General features: G+C 38.0%; 1 protein-coding gene across 4 annotated transcripts in view; it reads left to right on the top strand.

Moving 5' to 3' along the window:
* The window catches only part of qkib (QKI, KH domain containing, RNA binding b), a 119,466-nt gene that overhangs the window by 91,858 nt on the left and 11,985 nt on the right, over positions 1 to 15,623 (top strand). For 3 of the 4 annotated variants that reach the window (XM_077247050.1, XM_077247052.1, XM_077247048.1), the window contains exons 5-6: positions 13,333 to 13,420; positions 13,917 to 14,216. In XM_077247050.1, the coding sequence (XP_077103165.1) occupies positions 13,333 to 13,420; positions 13,917 to 14,216 (388 nt within the window). The remainder of the gene's footprint in view (positions 1 to 13,332; positions 13,421 to 13,916; positions 14,217 to 15,623) is intronic. The other variant, XM_077247049.1, reaches the window with a different exon arrangement.

The raw sequence follows: 15,623 nt of genomic DNA, 5'->3' as shown, positions 1-15,623 counted from the left end.
TTTGCCTTTATTTGTCTGTCGAAATTAGTCCATCATACCAGACTGCATGTCTGTGTGTGTGTACTTTGTCGTCTCATACTCCTATTGCATCCTGTCTGCCTAGTGTGTTACTGTTGTTTATGGGCCGCAGAACAGATGACGATTTTATTCGACAGCCTGCATTTGTATGTGCACATACACAGAGTTTTGGCACCAGGGACACTTGCACTACTTCCCTCTCTCAAAGCCAATTAACATAAAACCTCATGTGCAGGAAACTGTCTAAGCTTTGTGCTTTCCCACAGGTTTGCAGCTGAATTGATGCATGTTCACATACTGCCTTTCCAAACGCACAAGCGTATACATACATCCTTCCTCTCTCTCTCTCTCTCTCTCTCTCTCTCTCTCTCTCTCTCTCTCTCTCTCTCTCTCTCTCTCTCTCTCTCTCTCTCTCTCTCTCTCTCTCTCGCTCTCTCTCTCTCCCTCTCTCTCCCTCTCTCTCTCTCTAGCTCTCGCTCTGTCTCTCTCTCCATTGTGACCCTGAGTATTTTCTCTCACATCCAGGAAAGGCTACTTCCCTGCTTCTTACCGAAATAACCTGTAATCTAATTTTAACCTGCGGGTTTTCAGACAAAGAATAAAGCTTGTGATCTTTGCACACATTTATGTGGCTAAATTTACCCTCCAGTTTTAGTGGAGGTTGCAAATGTCAATTAAGCATGATGTATTCACAGTGTGATTTAGGATCTAAAAAGACTACCATGGTATTACCATTGTTTATTTGTTTTTTTGTTTTTTGGGGGGGTAGTACTGTAGTTTTTTCCTCCTGGCGAACTGTGGAAGTACCATCAAAAGGTAATACTATAGTATTTTGATGTTAACTACAGCCCAGCAAACACATTTATGTTGTGGCAACGTCTGTGGCACGTTGCATTTCTGCTATGGCAGCTTCGCTGTCAATGTGCTCGCAACATTGTAACAATGTAGAATTTTAAGACGCGACAGGGCTGTAGCAATGTTGTTGCGTGACATTCAGCAACTGAGAGACGACGTTCTGACAATTTTTTTGTGCTAGATAGGCCTATAGATATCCCCCATTTAGCTTTTTTTTTTTTGGTTAATTTTTAATTAGTCAGATGTTAGATAATTTTATACTTTTTAAATAGTGTTTATCCTTATTATTTTTGAATGGTGCTATCAGTAAATTAGCCTATTATAATCAACACCTGCAAGTGTACACTTTGAAGAGTAAAAATGACAGAAGGTTCCATTAATTCAACTTTATTAAAACTCCAAAAGTCATACATTTGTGAAAAAAGATACAAACGAAATAAACGAATATACAAATTTCTTTTAAGTATAACAAATAGAACATAAAAAGCATAGATCAGAACATTTAATGAACAACCCTGGGTTCTGTACATGGCAGACAGTAGACGAAAGCCGGGCGATAAAGGTCGGAACCGGATTCAGTCCAGGAAACATCCACGAATCCAGAGGAGCAAAGAAACGAATGAGACTAAAAAGCAGACAAATCAAATGAAAAACGAAACAGTGCTAGCGAGGCTACATTAGTCACATTAGAAAATGAAGTTGTAGGATGTGTTTGAATAATTACGTATCTTATTTAGCTGAGGTAAATGAGACGCTATACTCACGTATCCTTGCTCGATGAAGAATGAGACAACACTCCAGAAATTTTAAAAGCTGATTTTCGCACTTCAAGGCAGTGATGAGTACATATGTAGTCCAGTGGTTGTCGAGACATTCACAACCTTATGCAATGGCCCTGAACGGTGGTTTAATGTTGTGACAATGCTGTAACAACCTTCACCACACAACGTAGTTATTGCAACCTTTTGGACATGTTGTTAAAACGTAGTTAGAAGGTTGCAGGGGCGGCTGGCCAATAGAGGGCAGCCTATTGCTAAAACTTAACATGCATTTCTAGCAGGTAAAATGCCGTAAGTAGGCTAAGTGACATCTGAACAAATTACCTCATCTTTTGTGGTCAAAACTGACTGCATTCACACAAGCAGCGAGCATATGATGTTTCGTGCAGATTATGTCTTCTCGACAATGTACCTTTGTAAAAGTGGGGATTTTGCACTTACTAGCACAAAGAACAAATATATACCCATGCACAGATCTCTGTGCATAGAGATCGATTTAAGATTCAAACTCTCTTCGATACAAAACACACCCTGTGTGAGTTCCTGTGTTTAATGTTGATCACATTATACGAATTCCACACGATTTCAAATGTGACATTGATTATATACAACAGTTCAACAAAAGATAGATATTAATATTAAGTGATGTTCATTTTAAACAGAGTTTTGTCCGTATTTTTTGCAACAAAACAATAGCTCCAACGAGAGCCACAGCAGTGTTTGAACAAATCGTGAGAGTCAATGATAGATTGACAATACACATACCAAGGGCAGAAAGTAATACATAGAGGTCACTTACAAAGTTAGGTTAAAGAGGGATTCAAACAAACAACATATAATAAGGTATAATTCACAGACTGTGAGCTGAAGAGTAATATTCAGAGAGGTTTTTGAATGAGAGAAGGGTGGATGCTTGACGGATGTCTTGAGGAAGAGCCACAACACTAAAAGACCTGATGGCTCCTATGATTACCAGACTATTACAACTGGCTGTATATGACACAGCTCCACCTCAGATATTTTTCACCAGCCGCCACGGGAAGGTTGGGTACGTTGTGCCAAGGTACTGTGTTTGCTGGGTGTATACTGAGATCCATATAGCATGGTTCTTCTGAAAATATCATGGTACATGTCCAAAAAAACATAGTAGTATCCATACTTCTAGATATATACCATGATATTCTTGGAAGTACTTTGTGGTGACGTGTAAGTGTCATGATACATTCAGTACCACTGTACGCTTCAAATGTTTTGGGTCGGTAAGATTTTTTAAAATGGTTTTGAAATAAGTATTTTATGCCAACCAAGGTTGCATTAATTTGATTTTTTTTTTTAAAAAGGAATACAGTAAAACTTAACTCAACTTAAAATAACAGTTTTCTCTTCATCAAGATTCTTTTGACGAATCAAAAGAAGAGCATTTATTTGAAATATATTTTTTTGTTACAATGTAAGAGTCTTCACTGTCAATTTTAGTCCTTACTGAATAAAGGTATTAATATATTTCGAAAAATCTTTCTGACCCCAAACTTTTGAATGAAAGTGTATATATAGAAACACCATGTTTTTGGATGTATTACCATTGTAATGCATTGTGTTTTGTTCGGAAAACAATACTGTGGCATGGTTTCACATGGTAATACTCTATCCGGTACTTATATACCCTGGAATTAACATGGTACATGTTCAAAATAACGTGGTACCACTGTACCATGTCAAAACTTGGTAGTACCATGGTACTTTATGGTACTTTTGTAAGTGGTTCCTATGTAGTACCAAATATTTTTTAAATGTGTGCCATGATTATTCTAGGGGTTCCTTGGAGAACAATAAAAATACTGTGGTATATAAATATGGTAACCGTTCAGTACCATAGTACCTCCACAGTAAAGGAATGGACAGACTCATGTTTTTCCGTCTTGTCAGTATATGATGTTCTCATTTTTTTATTTTTTTTATTTACTAAGTGCTCATCATATTCAATAAGCCAATTACAAGAGGTACGGCAAGTAGGCTCAACATAAATATAGGATTAAGCTTTAATTATTCTCATAAAGCAGTTTTAATCTTCACAATGACTGTAAGTAGAGTGTATCCGTGAGTGTGTGTGTGAGCGTGTGAAAGCAAACAGGAAATATGTGTTATTTCTCAATGCATGTAGCTCTGGTTGTCCTTATGTTTCTATGGGGAGGGTCCGTCATGTGTGCAGCTGCGAAACAGTCAAAATCGCAGCTCGTTTTTTTAGTTTGTGTTTGACATCAATGCCAGGCAGCATTTTACTGAACAACAGGCCAAATCATCTTGGGGTGTGTTTCCCCGAAAGCATCGTTAGCCAACTATGGTCGCAAGTTCCGTCATTATCAGCATAGTTTAATGAGTCTGTGTTTCCCGAAAACATTGTTCCAACGAACACTGGCAAACAGCATCGCACAGTTGTGTGTCTGAACAACAGATCTCCACCTGTGGTTAGAAGCTTGTCTTGTTTGCATAACATGTGGACTTAATAAATCTTTATCTTGAGCAAAATAAGCAAGCTGACATTCAGTGCAATCTATATCTTTTATTTAGAATACATACAAATGTCATTTACGTCTTTTAGTTTGTCAAGAGATTTTGAGATTTTCAAGAGAAGCACCGTTTTTGAAGAGTGCTCATGTGCGAACAGCTCTAGTACGTAAGAACGAGTCTATGATTGAATTTGGAAATAAAGCAAAATAACTCAGATACCATGTCCGTAATTTATAGTAAAACATCTAGCATTAATTAGATCTCAAACGAAATCATTAAAATTAGTTATTACTCCACCATGTGAGTGACATTATTAACCAACATGGTTGAAGGACCAATTTGCGACAATACGGTTTCGGGAAACAGTCGTGACTAGCTAGTTGATTTCTTCAGCGATTAAAGGCGCTGATTTGTGATAGTTTTCAAGTATGATATACATAGTATATATACAGATATACAGAGTCTCTGAGGAAGAGAGTCGTAGTGCTGAGGGATCGGAGGAGATAAATCAGCGGGTTCTGGTGTGTCGTGGAGGAACAGGAAGGACCGTGGAGAGGATGAGGTGTGGCTGGAAGCCAAGCGTTCGTGTTTGTGTGTTGTAAGAGAGCAGCTGTGCGCCGCGATTGGGACGCGCTCCGGTTTCCACTCGTCAGGTCCGCCCGTCCTCATTCGGCCAGTTATAGCAGTATATATACCCTCTGTCCTTCAGTCTGCCCGCTAGACCAATGACAGTCTGAACCACGTTTGACAGGTTCGGCTTATGTCCTTGGTCTTGACAAATTGCTACTAATAAGATAAAGCGTGTAATTGAATAAAGCACTGGAAAGTATAAAATTGGATCATATTTTGTGTTGTTAGAGAGAAAGCAATCACTTGAGTGGTTTGCAAGAGAGCGGGGAGTTTGGATGCGTGTCCACCCTGTAGCAACAAAGAATAGAAAAGACAGAATGACATCTAAAAGAAAATAAAGTAAAAGGCAGAAGGACCTTCAAAGAAGAGCTACTCTCAAGCCAATAAACGCATAACAGTTTCATCAATCTAAGTTCAGGAAGAAAAGCAGCTGCAAATACATGTAGAGAAAGAGTTTGAATGAGGAAAAGAGAGATTCAGTAAGATAAAGCTGCCTATCGAGACAACTTTCTAAGATGTTATATGTGCACTCCTAACACAAAGACTCTTAGAAATGTAGGAGGCAATATAATTCTATAGACACAATCACACCAAGGATGATAACTATAACAATAAAGTTCTAAAAAATCATCCTAAATATAAAATAATCATTTTCAAACCATTTTTTTTTTCAGTTGAACTATAAAATCAATGACAGCCAATCAGAATCCACCAGACTTTAAAGAACTTGAGCATTTAAGTTAGGCCTTGAGTCAGTATTGTATGTGCAATTCCAGAATGCATGGCAGACCAAACAGGAGGAAGGTCGATTATATGTAAAAGATATATTTACAAAATCATTTGACATACTTTTATTCAACATGAATGTGTTAAATTGAATTGAAGTTGACAGTAAAGACTTTTACTGTACAGTGTTACAAAAAAAATTATATTTCAAATAAATGTTGTTCTTTTGAACTTTCTATTCATCAAAAAATACAAAAAGAATATTGATTTCCACAAAAACATTAGGCAGCACAACTGTTTAAAATGGACTCTTTTACTCAATATTTGTGAGTGCTACATCTTAGTATGCCTGTTAGAGCATCACACTGTAAACTGATCAACATGTTAACTTCAGACTCTGTTGTAATCAGCTGTGGGTTGAGTCTCCAGTGTGCTTCACTGTTGAGTGTTGTGTTGTTGCCTATGTAGAACGCTCCATGTCCGTCACTTAAGAGTATCCATTTCAGTTAGGATGCCACCTAATCCCCTGTACACATTGGACGATTTTGAGATGTCCCAGACAAAAGCTGACGATACGTGGTGATTTCTGTGGTCGTGGCTCCTAAACAGTGCTCCTACATCGTACACTGGGAGAGGTTTAAAGACGGACGTTTTCACGGTCTTAAGACCAAAGATAGCCTGGGATAATGTTCTGACAGTGTCATAAATTTAGCATGATCACCTCACAGTGTGTTTGCTGCTACGGCCTACGTCTACTGACTAGCCAATAAAAATAAAACATGAGATGGTGTATTGATCAACTTTACATTGCGCTAAAACTTAAAACTATTACCTCAAGCTCCATTTGCAAAATTTTCATGCCAAGTTGGCCTCTTTTCCCTAGCCATGACTGAGTCATACTCTCCTCTTTCGATTCCTCCTCCCAGTGCACATTAATAACTAAAATCTTGCTCTATTTGTTTACCACTAGCACATGCTGATGACGTTTTATTCTTCTATACTAGCTGGCATCGTATGATTCAATAGGTGTCATCGTCGTACAGCCTACATACATGTCGTATCCAAGTTTATTAAGTCGATGTCATACAGTGTGGTTTGTAATGATCTTATAGGATTGCTGAAATCACACAGTCTTGCAGGCATCAAGGTGCGTTCACGCTGCCTGTCGTTTGCAATGACAGAGCAACCTGCAGTCATTCATTTTTAATGAGAGTTCAGGATTTCCAGTGAGATGAGCGACAACGACCGGTGGCGATGCAAAAAAGTTAAACAAAGTAGAGTTCAACTTGATGCAAGTGAACGGTGATACTGTTAATACACTGATATAGTTGAGTAGCAACCAAGAGCATGGACACGCAATGACCTCCAGTGGTTTAATCACTGTCAATGTGACCAACCCTTCAGAGGACAGATGCCTATGGAGACTGTAGAGAGAGAGAGAGAGAGAGAGAGAGAGAGAGAGAGAGAGAGAGAGAGAGAGAGAGAGAGAGAGAGATGAAGGTGCAGACCTGACAGGCCATGATGGAAAGTTGTAGGCTGGCAGGCATTGTGTTCTAAAGGTCATCGTGATCCCAGTCTGAATAGCTCCAGAGTGATTCCTCTTTATGCAAGCGGACTTTAAAAGCCTTTTACATTGCCTGACCTGAACACACACACTTCTAGTCTCTCTGCCTGGATCTACTGCTGGAGCCTGTATCATAGCACTTTTAGGCACTGTTTACAAATGGTATTAACATCATCATTGGGTCATCCGATCACAGTGGTCTGCTCTAAATATACACTACCGTTCAAAAGTTTGGGGTCACTATGTTATTAATACATTTATTCAGCAAGGACGCACTGAGGGGGCGTTTATACAACACTGTTTTCAACTAAAAACGGATAACTTTTTATGCTTTTTAGTCGTTCATTTACACAGCAACATTTTGGGGGCCTGAAAATGGATTTCAAAGTGCAAATTTGAAAAAGTTATCGTCTCCATGTAAAAACATGAATTTGCTGAAACGGTGTCGTCATGAGCATGTGAATTACGTATTCAGTCTTTACGTATTCGCGCAGTGTTTGTTTACAAAGTGACATCGCCATCTACTGGCCTGGCATGAATACTACAGCTTTTTTAATTGTTTCGCGAATCCGTGTGAACTGTGATCATTTTGACAATGTTGTCTTCTGTACATGAAAAATGTAAAGGAAAAACATTTCCGTGTTTAGTACATCGTTCTCATGTAAACATACTCTAAATTGATCAAAACTGACAGTAAAAAACACTTGTAAAGTTGCAAAATATTTCTATTATATTAAATGCTTTTCTTTTGGTCTTTGTTCTCGTTAAAGAATCCTAATGTTTTCACCAAAATATGATGCAGCACTGTTTTTAACATTGATAATAAGAAATATTGTAATGATTTCTGAAGGATCATGTGACACTGAAGACGGGAGTAATGATGCTGAAAATTCAGCTTTGATCACAGGAAAAAATTACATTTTAAAACACATTCAAATAGAAAACAGTTACTTTAAATTGTAATAACGTTTCACAATATTACTGTTTTACTGTATTTTTGTTCAAATGAATGCAGTCTTTGTGAGTATAAGAAACTTCTTTCTTTTTTTTTAATCTTACCAACCCCAAACTTTTGAACGGTAGTAAAAGTTTTGATCACACTTTAGATTTGGGTCCAACTCTCACTATTAACTACTACATAAACTCATAATTACTGCTTATTAATAGTTAGTAAGGTAGTTGTTAAGTTTAGGCATTGGAATGTAGAATATGATTTATATTTGCATTTATATGTGCCTTATAAGTATAAATAAACAGTCAACATACTAGTAACAAGCATGCTAATAAACAACTAGTTAATAGTGAGAATTGGACCTTAAACTAAAGTGTAACCAACGTTTTTGATTGGATCACTCAAACCACATTTAGAAGTAGTCAAATGCATGTGACATGATCTGATAACAAGATACCTCTGCATACAATCACTATTCCAAAACAAAGGTTTTACATTTTACCAGATACATTTACGGCTTCAAAAGACAGCAATTTAAAAACGAGGAATAGCAGCACACAAGACTCGTATCTTCAGGACGCCTTACATGAACATGCAGGCACAGATCCCGTGAAGGTTAGTTCATTCAGTGTAACAGAGACAGTATCAGAAGATCAGACGGGCCACAAGCGAATGGGAGAAATCGAAATGTACAGTAGGCATCAGACTGAAAGAAAAACAAAGCAAAATTAGTCAGAACCCGTTGGCCAATTGGCGAGAATTTGATTTAGCCACCCCAGAGTCCTCTATATATTAAAATGAAATCAGGACCAGAGGCGTTGGCTTGGAGCGCTCGCACGCAGATACTCCCGCATTAACCATCAGCTCTGCTGCAGAGAGAGGCTTTGTTCTGTCAGTGTGTCTCGGTTTCACTGCGTGTGCAGGAAAAGCCCTCGGCAAACGCTGTCATAGAAGGAGGGCGAGAGATGTGGATGAAAGAAGGACAGTGGAGAGGAAGAGGCCAGGGAAAGAAACTATTGTGACTGAGAGCAGAAAGAGGGAGATTGTCAGATGTGCTGTAATACATTACCGGCAAGTGTAAAAAAACGGGGGTGATGTCATCAATATTGAACACCGCTAAGGCAGAAAGCTGTTTTTGATTTGTAGGTTGAAGAATGGAAGGCCAGCCAAAGCATGGCAGACTGAAAAATTCACAATATGTGGTGCTGAACTTGATACAAACTGGATTTTAAATTACTGTCTGGGAAAGTTAGCATCCCTCCAGATCCCAACCTCCGCCTTCACCGAACGCTTTGATGACATCACAGCACCTCTCACTGGCTCATACCTGAAACTGCAGGCTTTTTCAACAAAGAAACAACAAGGAAAATGTATCATGGTTTCCACCAAAAAATTAAGCAGCACAACTGTTTTTAACAGTGTGACAATTATTTACTGTAATTGAATTACTTTTCCTTTGAAAAAGTAAAGTAAGGGATACCTCTTCATTTTTTTGTAATTTAAACGCAGTTACTTCTGAAGTAATTGCATTAAAACTGTATAGAACAATTCTATTAAAATGTAACGTCTAATGTATGTAAAAATGTGGATTTTTTATGTAACCTGCATTTAAATACTTTGATCAGTTCAAGAATAATAATTCAAATTTATTTGAAAAGAGCAGTTTCATCTTTGTATTGTTTAACTGGTTGAGTATGATTAAGGGTTTAGAAAGCAATTAGTAATAAGTTATGCAATATTTTTTAGAGAGAGAGAGAGTAATTAGTACAGTAATCAAATTACACTGTTAAAGATTTCATTAGTAGCCAGTAATTAATCAATTTTTTTAGTAACTATCCCAAACCGTGTTTTTAAAATAATGAAAATAAAATATATACTATATGTATTAAAATAGAAAACAGTTATTTTCAATTGTAATAATATTTCACAATATTACAGTTTTTATTGTATTTTTTTTTTAATCTAACACTTTACAATAAGCTTTCATTGGTTAACATTAGTTAATGTATTAACCAACATGAACTAACCATGAGCAATACATTTGTTACAGTATTTATTAATCTTTGTCAATGTTAGTTAATAAAAAAATCCAGTCGTTCATTGATTGTTCATGTTAGTTCAGAGTGTAAACTAATGTGAACAAATACAACTTTTGATTTTAATAATGTACTAGTAAATGTTGAAATTAACATTAATTTAGATAAATAAATGCTGTTCATTCTTAATTCAAGTGTTACCAAAAATCTCTCTTTACTCTTACAGTCTTACAATAGTCAGGACTAATAGTTTTACCACAAAACGAACTAAAACCTTTCTAAATGATTCAGCTGTAATGCAGAATTCAGTGCTTGCTAATATTCCTCTCCACATATACGTAGCCATTGAATACTCTCTTTTATGCATAAGACCAAGCTCAATTCACCCTCCTGAAGCTTTAAAACAAGAGATGTAGTCTCCTGCGGTCCCGTCATCTGTCATCACTAATAAAGCATGTCTTCTCACCAGGACGATGTAGTGTAGATCAAAACAACAACACAGGGAGAAATAACATATATATTTCATAACTTCATAACATAACTTTCTTAAGTTCTGCGATGTAGGCCATCTCTGAAAAGAGTTTTTCCCGCAACTTTCTCAGGCTCTCATAAGTGAATGTGTGCTCTCAGAGGCCAGCCTCTCAAGGACAGAGCACATTAGGCTGATTAAATAAAGACAGAGAGTGATTTATAACAGCTCTGTCCCGCTCTATTCATCAGCCGGCTCTTGACTTAATAAAGTATTGATATTTAGATGCACGGTGAGGGAACGGGCAGTGTTTCAGCGGTGACGGGAGGCGCAGGGGACCGGGCGCTCAGGGCATTGAATACTCTAGCTCATCTCCACACACACACACAAACACACACTGAGGGAGTGAGCACTGATCTCTCCGAGACCCTCAGACATGATGTGAGGGACGGGGCTGTCCAAATAAGCATTGCCATTTTCAGTTACACTTTATTGTAAGTGGTAACGCTTTATTTTACAGTGTCCTTGTTACATATGTTGCACGTACTTAATAATAATAATAATAAGTTTTATTTATATAGCGCCTTTCCAGGGCTCAAGGACGCTTTACAATAAACAAGCAACAATAAAGGCAATGGATAAAGACAGCAGGCAAAACAACAGTAGGTAGATGAAAGTGTAAGTACAGTAGATGAGAAATTCGGTAGATGGGGCGGAACCCAGCAGAATACAATCAGATATATATTAAAAAAAAAATTAAAATGCAATACAATTTAAAAATTATGAGCATGGATTTGAATTCAGAAATAGTGTTAAAAAAACAGAGTGATCGGGGGAGAGAGTTCCACATTTTGGGTGTAACAACGCTGAATGATACTTACCATAGTAATAACAGTAAATTATGCATAATTGCATGCAACTAACCCTCAACCAAATCCTAATCCTTCCCTAACCGTATAGTAAGTACATTACATTACATTAAGTACTTAAGTATAGAATTACACTGTAACAATGGTGTTATAGTGTGATTATACATTTAAGTTCTGAGTAATAATAATGTACTTACTCTAGGGTTTGGGTGTAGTTTAGGGTTAGTTGCATGTTATTAAGTACAATTTATAGTAATTACTAAAGCAACTACATGTAACGTGTGTAACAAAGACTAAAGACTGTAACCCCATTGTCTTTTTTTCAGTGTTGGGTCAAGTTAAACGGTTATATTTCTTTCTTTCTTTCTTTTAATAGATCTTACAGAAAAACATGTTAAACAAGTGAAAATAGCTGGAAAACCTACAATATTTTTTCGCAAACTCAATTTCACATTTACGTTCCAAAAACGTAAGTTCATAATAAAAGTGAAAGTGACATGCGAAGACCAAGTAAACCATAATCTGAATATGACATTCACTTTTTTTGCTCACCAGCCACTTGTGGCTAGTGGTTTTCCAAAGAAAAAGCTAAACATTTTCACTGGCCACAATTTTAACTTCGATACCATAGGGAAAACTGCCATACAGATATTTTTAATATTATCTCATAATTTGGCAGCAGGAATATCAGGCTGCTGTCACTTTAAGACCTGATGCACTGATCCATTATACTGTTACACATGCGTTTTCTTTATCAACTGTTTACATTCACTTAAAACTAGACCGGCATTGTAACATTATTTTGTCTGTTTAAGCGCAATAAGCAGTGGGGAAAAAAACTGAATTTAGTTCTGAGAGGCGGCTTTATGTGCGCGCACATTGTGTGTAAGCACAAAGTCTGCGGGAATGAGTGCAATTATGTGCAATCACACTGAAATTCAAGCCCTGTAACACCAGCAATATTCATCCAGAGCAGATGAAATGAGGGCAGGCGGGTTTCTGTGTGATTTGCTGTCGGAGAGATGAGAGAAAGAGAAAGTGCAGCTGGTATTGTGTATTTACTCTGCGGAAAATTAATATTGGAAGTGTTTCGGATATTTCATAAAAATCTATATTTTTGACAATTCATTGCACTTAGTTTATTATTTCAGATGATTTTTTAAAAGGCTACTATTGAATAATCTATATATTTTATATATAACATTGGCTAGCAGGAGTGACTGCTGAAATATTCCTGTTTTTAGCGGGTTGGCTGGTGTTAATGTCAAGCCCTGCTTATTTCAGGAATTAATGCAGGTCGTTGTCTTCTATGATTAGTTTTCTCTTTCGGTTCTCAATTCTCATGGCGGAACAGATTAGTTTAAACTTAGTTTATAGCTATCTACCTAGAGTTATTTAAACTCTCGAAACGTTAATAGCTAGCAACCTGAACACATGCTTTAATGGCACATCCTTTAGAAGGAAACTCGATCACCCTGGAGTACTGAGGTTTATTACCGCCGAAGCAAAGGAAGAACGCATATTAAATATGTACAACCTTGTGCTTGAAATGTACTGGCCGAGCATTAGATAAACATATGTGAGACTTTGTACAAGAGATTTTGTTAGATTTGAAGAAAAAAATGGGTTGCACTTTATTTTACAGCATGTGCACTTACTGTACGTGTACTTACCTAAGAAAGTACTGGTTAATATAAGGCAACTGCATGGGTTAAGTTTAGATTTATGGGTAGGTTCATGGTTAGTACCTAGTTATTACCCATGCAGTTTTTGTAATTACTTTAATAAGTATATAGTATGTATGTGGGGAACAGGACTGTAAAATAAAGTTCGACTAGAAAATGCTTTCAGCTTCAGCGTGAATAGTAGCAGTAGCAAAGAGAATGCTTATGTTTTTGACCTCTTTGCGTTTCCTTATACCGACAGGCCGAAGGAGAGGACAGTCTGAAGAAGATGCAACTGATGGAACTGGCCATTCTCAACGGCACCTACAGAGATGCCAATATCAAATCACGTAAGCTTCCACTTCCTCTGCCTGCAAACAGAGACAGTATTGTGTTAAGCCTTTGTAAGTGCGGCTCTCAGTAATCAGTAATCCAAGTAATCCTGATTCCTTGATAAATCCTCTGACAAGTGTCTCAGTATTGTGATCCAGAATTAGCGCCTACATCCAAAGAGCAGCTAATGAACTGAAAGAATTGAGAACATGCACTGCTATCTGTGAAAACAATGTTTCCTTAATTTACTGGATGTTGTGACATCCTCCTCCTTGCTTTGCTGCTTGAGTAAATAGCACCTAAGCGCTGTAGAACTGCAGGAGTGCGATATTGTTACTAAGGCTCGAGTCCGTTGGCATTGTTTACTAATGAATAGCTAAACAGCTTTAGCATGGCTGTCATGCTCTGTGTCCATTGTTTGCCTGTGCATGGTTCTAACTGTTATTGTCTTTTTTGTCCCGACCCCACCCGTCTTCATCCACCCCCACCCTCACATTTTTCTGCTCACCGCAGCTGCCCTTGCGTTCTCTCTTGCAGCGAGCGCCCAGGCGCCTCGGATCATCACCGGCCCGGCACCGGGCCTGCCACCCACAGCCTTGCGCACGCCTACGCCCGCAGGGCCGACCCTCATGCCCCTCATCCGCCAGATCCAGACCGTCATGCCCAACGGCTCCACCCACCCGGCAGGCGCCACCCTAATGCAGTCCGGTCCAGAGTCAGGCCTGATTTACGCCACGCCTTACGATTACCCCTACACACTGGGCCCCGCCACCTCCATTCTGGAGTATCCCATCGACTCCAGCGGGGTGTTAGGTAAGCATAGCCACACTTGCCAATGTCTCACCACAACCAGACCCTTTCAGCATGGCCCGTGGACTCCAGGGCTTGACATTAACACCCACCAATCCGCCGAATGCTGGTGGATTTCAGCAGTGGCGTGTAACGCAGTCACTCCTACTAGCCACTTTGGTGGGTTGAATTTTATGTATAATAGGCCTATAAACATTTTTCAGTTGTAGTCTTTTAAAAAGGCATCTGAAATAATAAACTAAGTGCAATGTAGTGTTGTCAAAAATATAGATTTTACGATACAAATCGATATTGAAATACCTGAAATACTAATTTCTCTCTCTTTCTGTCTCTCAATCATCTCTACGACAGCGAGTGACACACAATCCCGCCTCCCCTCACTCACTCGCTTCATTTATATTAATAAATATTGTTGGTGTTAAAGGGCTTGAATTTCGGCATTCCCGCAAGATTTTGTGCTCTCACCCAAAGTGCGCGGACGTAAAGCCTCCTCTCAGAACTAAATTGAGTTCTCTTTCGCTGTTTATTGCGCCTAAACAGTCAAATACACACAAAATAATGTCAAAATGCCTGTATTGGCAAGTATTCATGTAAACTCAGTCAGTTATGTTTTAAGTGAACGTAAACAGTTGAGAAAGAAAACGCATTTGTAACAGTAAAATGGATCAGTGCGTCAGGTCTTAAAGTGACAGCAGCCTGATATACCTGCTGCCAAATTAGAAAATAATATTAAAAATATCCATATGGCAGATTTTCCACATGTGGCCAATGAAAATGCTGTGAGGCAAGTAACTTTGGAAACCCATTAGCCACAGTAGCCACAAAAAGTTAATGTCAAGCCCTGATGGACTCCCATGTCTACTGTGGCCGTACGATAGGGATGGGCGGTATGATGATATTTAGCATGTGACATTTTGCTATTCCACAGTAAATATATTTGCTTCAACTTATTTACATGTACCATAGAGAAATATGGGATAAACGTGAAAATAAATAGCTTAAAACTTAAGTTGCACAATTTGAAGCAATTTTGGTTGTTTACAGTTTCCGATCAACATCTCAATTTAGCGAAAAACTTGTGACATCTTAGGTCTAAACTAACCATTTTATAATATTGCTTTTACATTCTTATTGGATTTAAACATTTCCGGTGACAGACTTTATGAATAATCTGGGGCCGGATTCACAAAAATCTTTTTAAATTAGAAGTTATAAATTCTTAGAAGTTTGTAAGAATTTTGCGTTCTTAACTTGCGTATTAAGACGATCTTAAAAATTGCACAAAAAGTTTACAAATATTTTCTGAAGAACATGTTCTGATTTTATGGCATTTCTTGCTCATTAGCTCAATGAAAAACACCCCAAAGACCGTCTTTTGCCACTGCCTGCAGATCATCATAATAATCATAA

Source organism: Siphateles boraxobius, unplaced genomic scaffold (genome assembly GCF_051911475.1).
Source record: "Siphateles boraxobius isolate OS27281-9 unplaced genomic scaffold, OSU_SipBor_1 104, whole genome shotgun sequence".
Classification (NCBI taxonomy): domain Eukaryota; kingdom Metazoa; phylum Chordata; class Actinopteri; order Cypriniformes; family Leuciscidae; genus Siphateles; species Siphateles boraxobius.
Note: the sequence above shows the minus strand (reverse complement) of the source record. Positions and strands in the feature narration are given on the sequence as shown.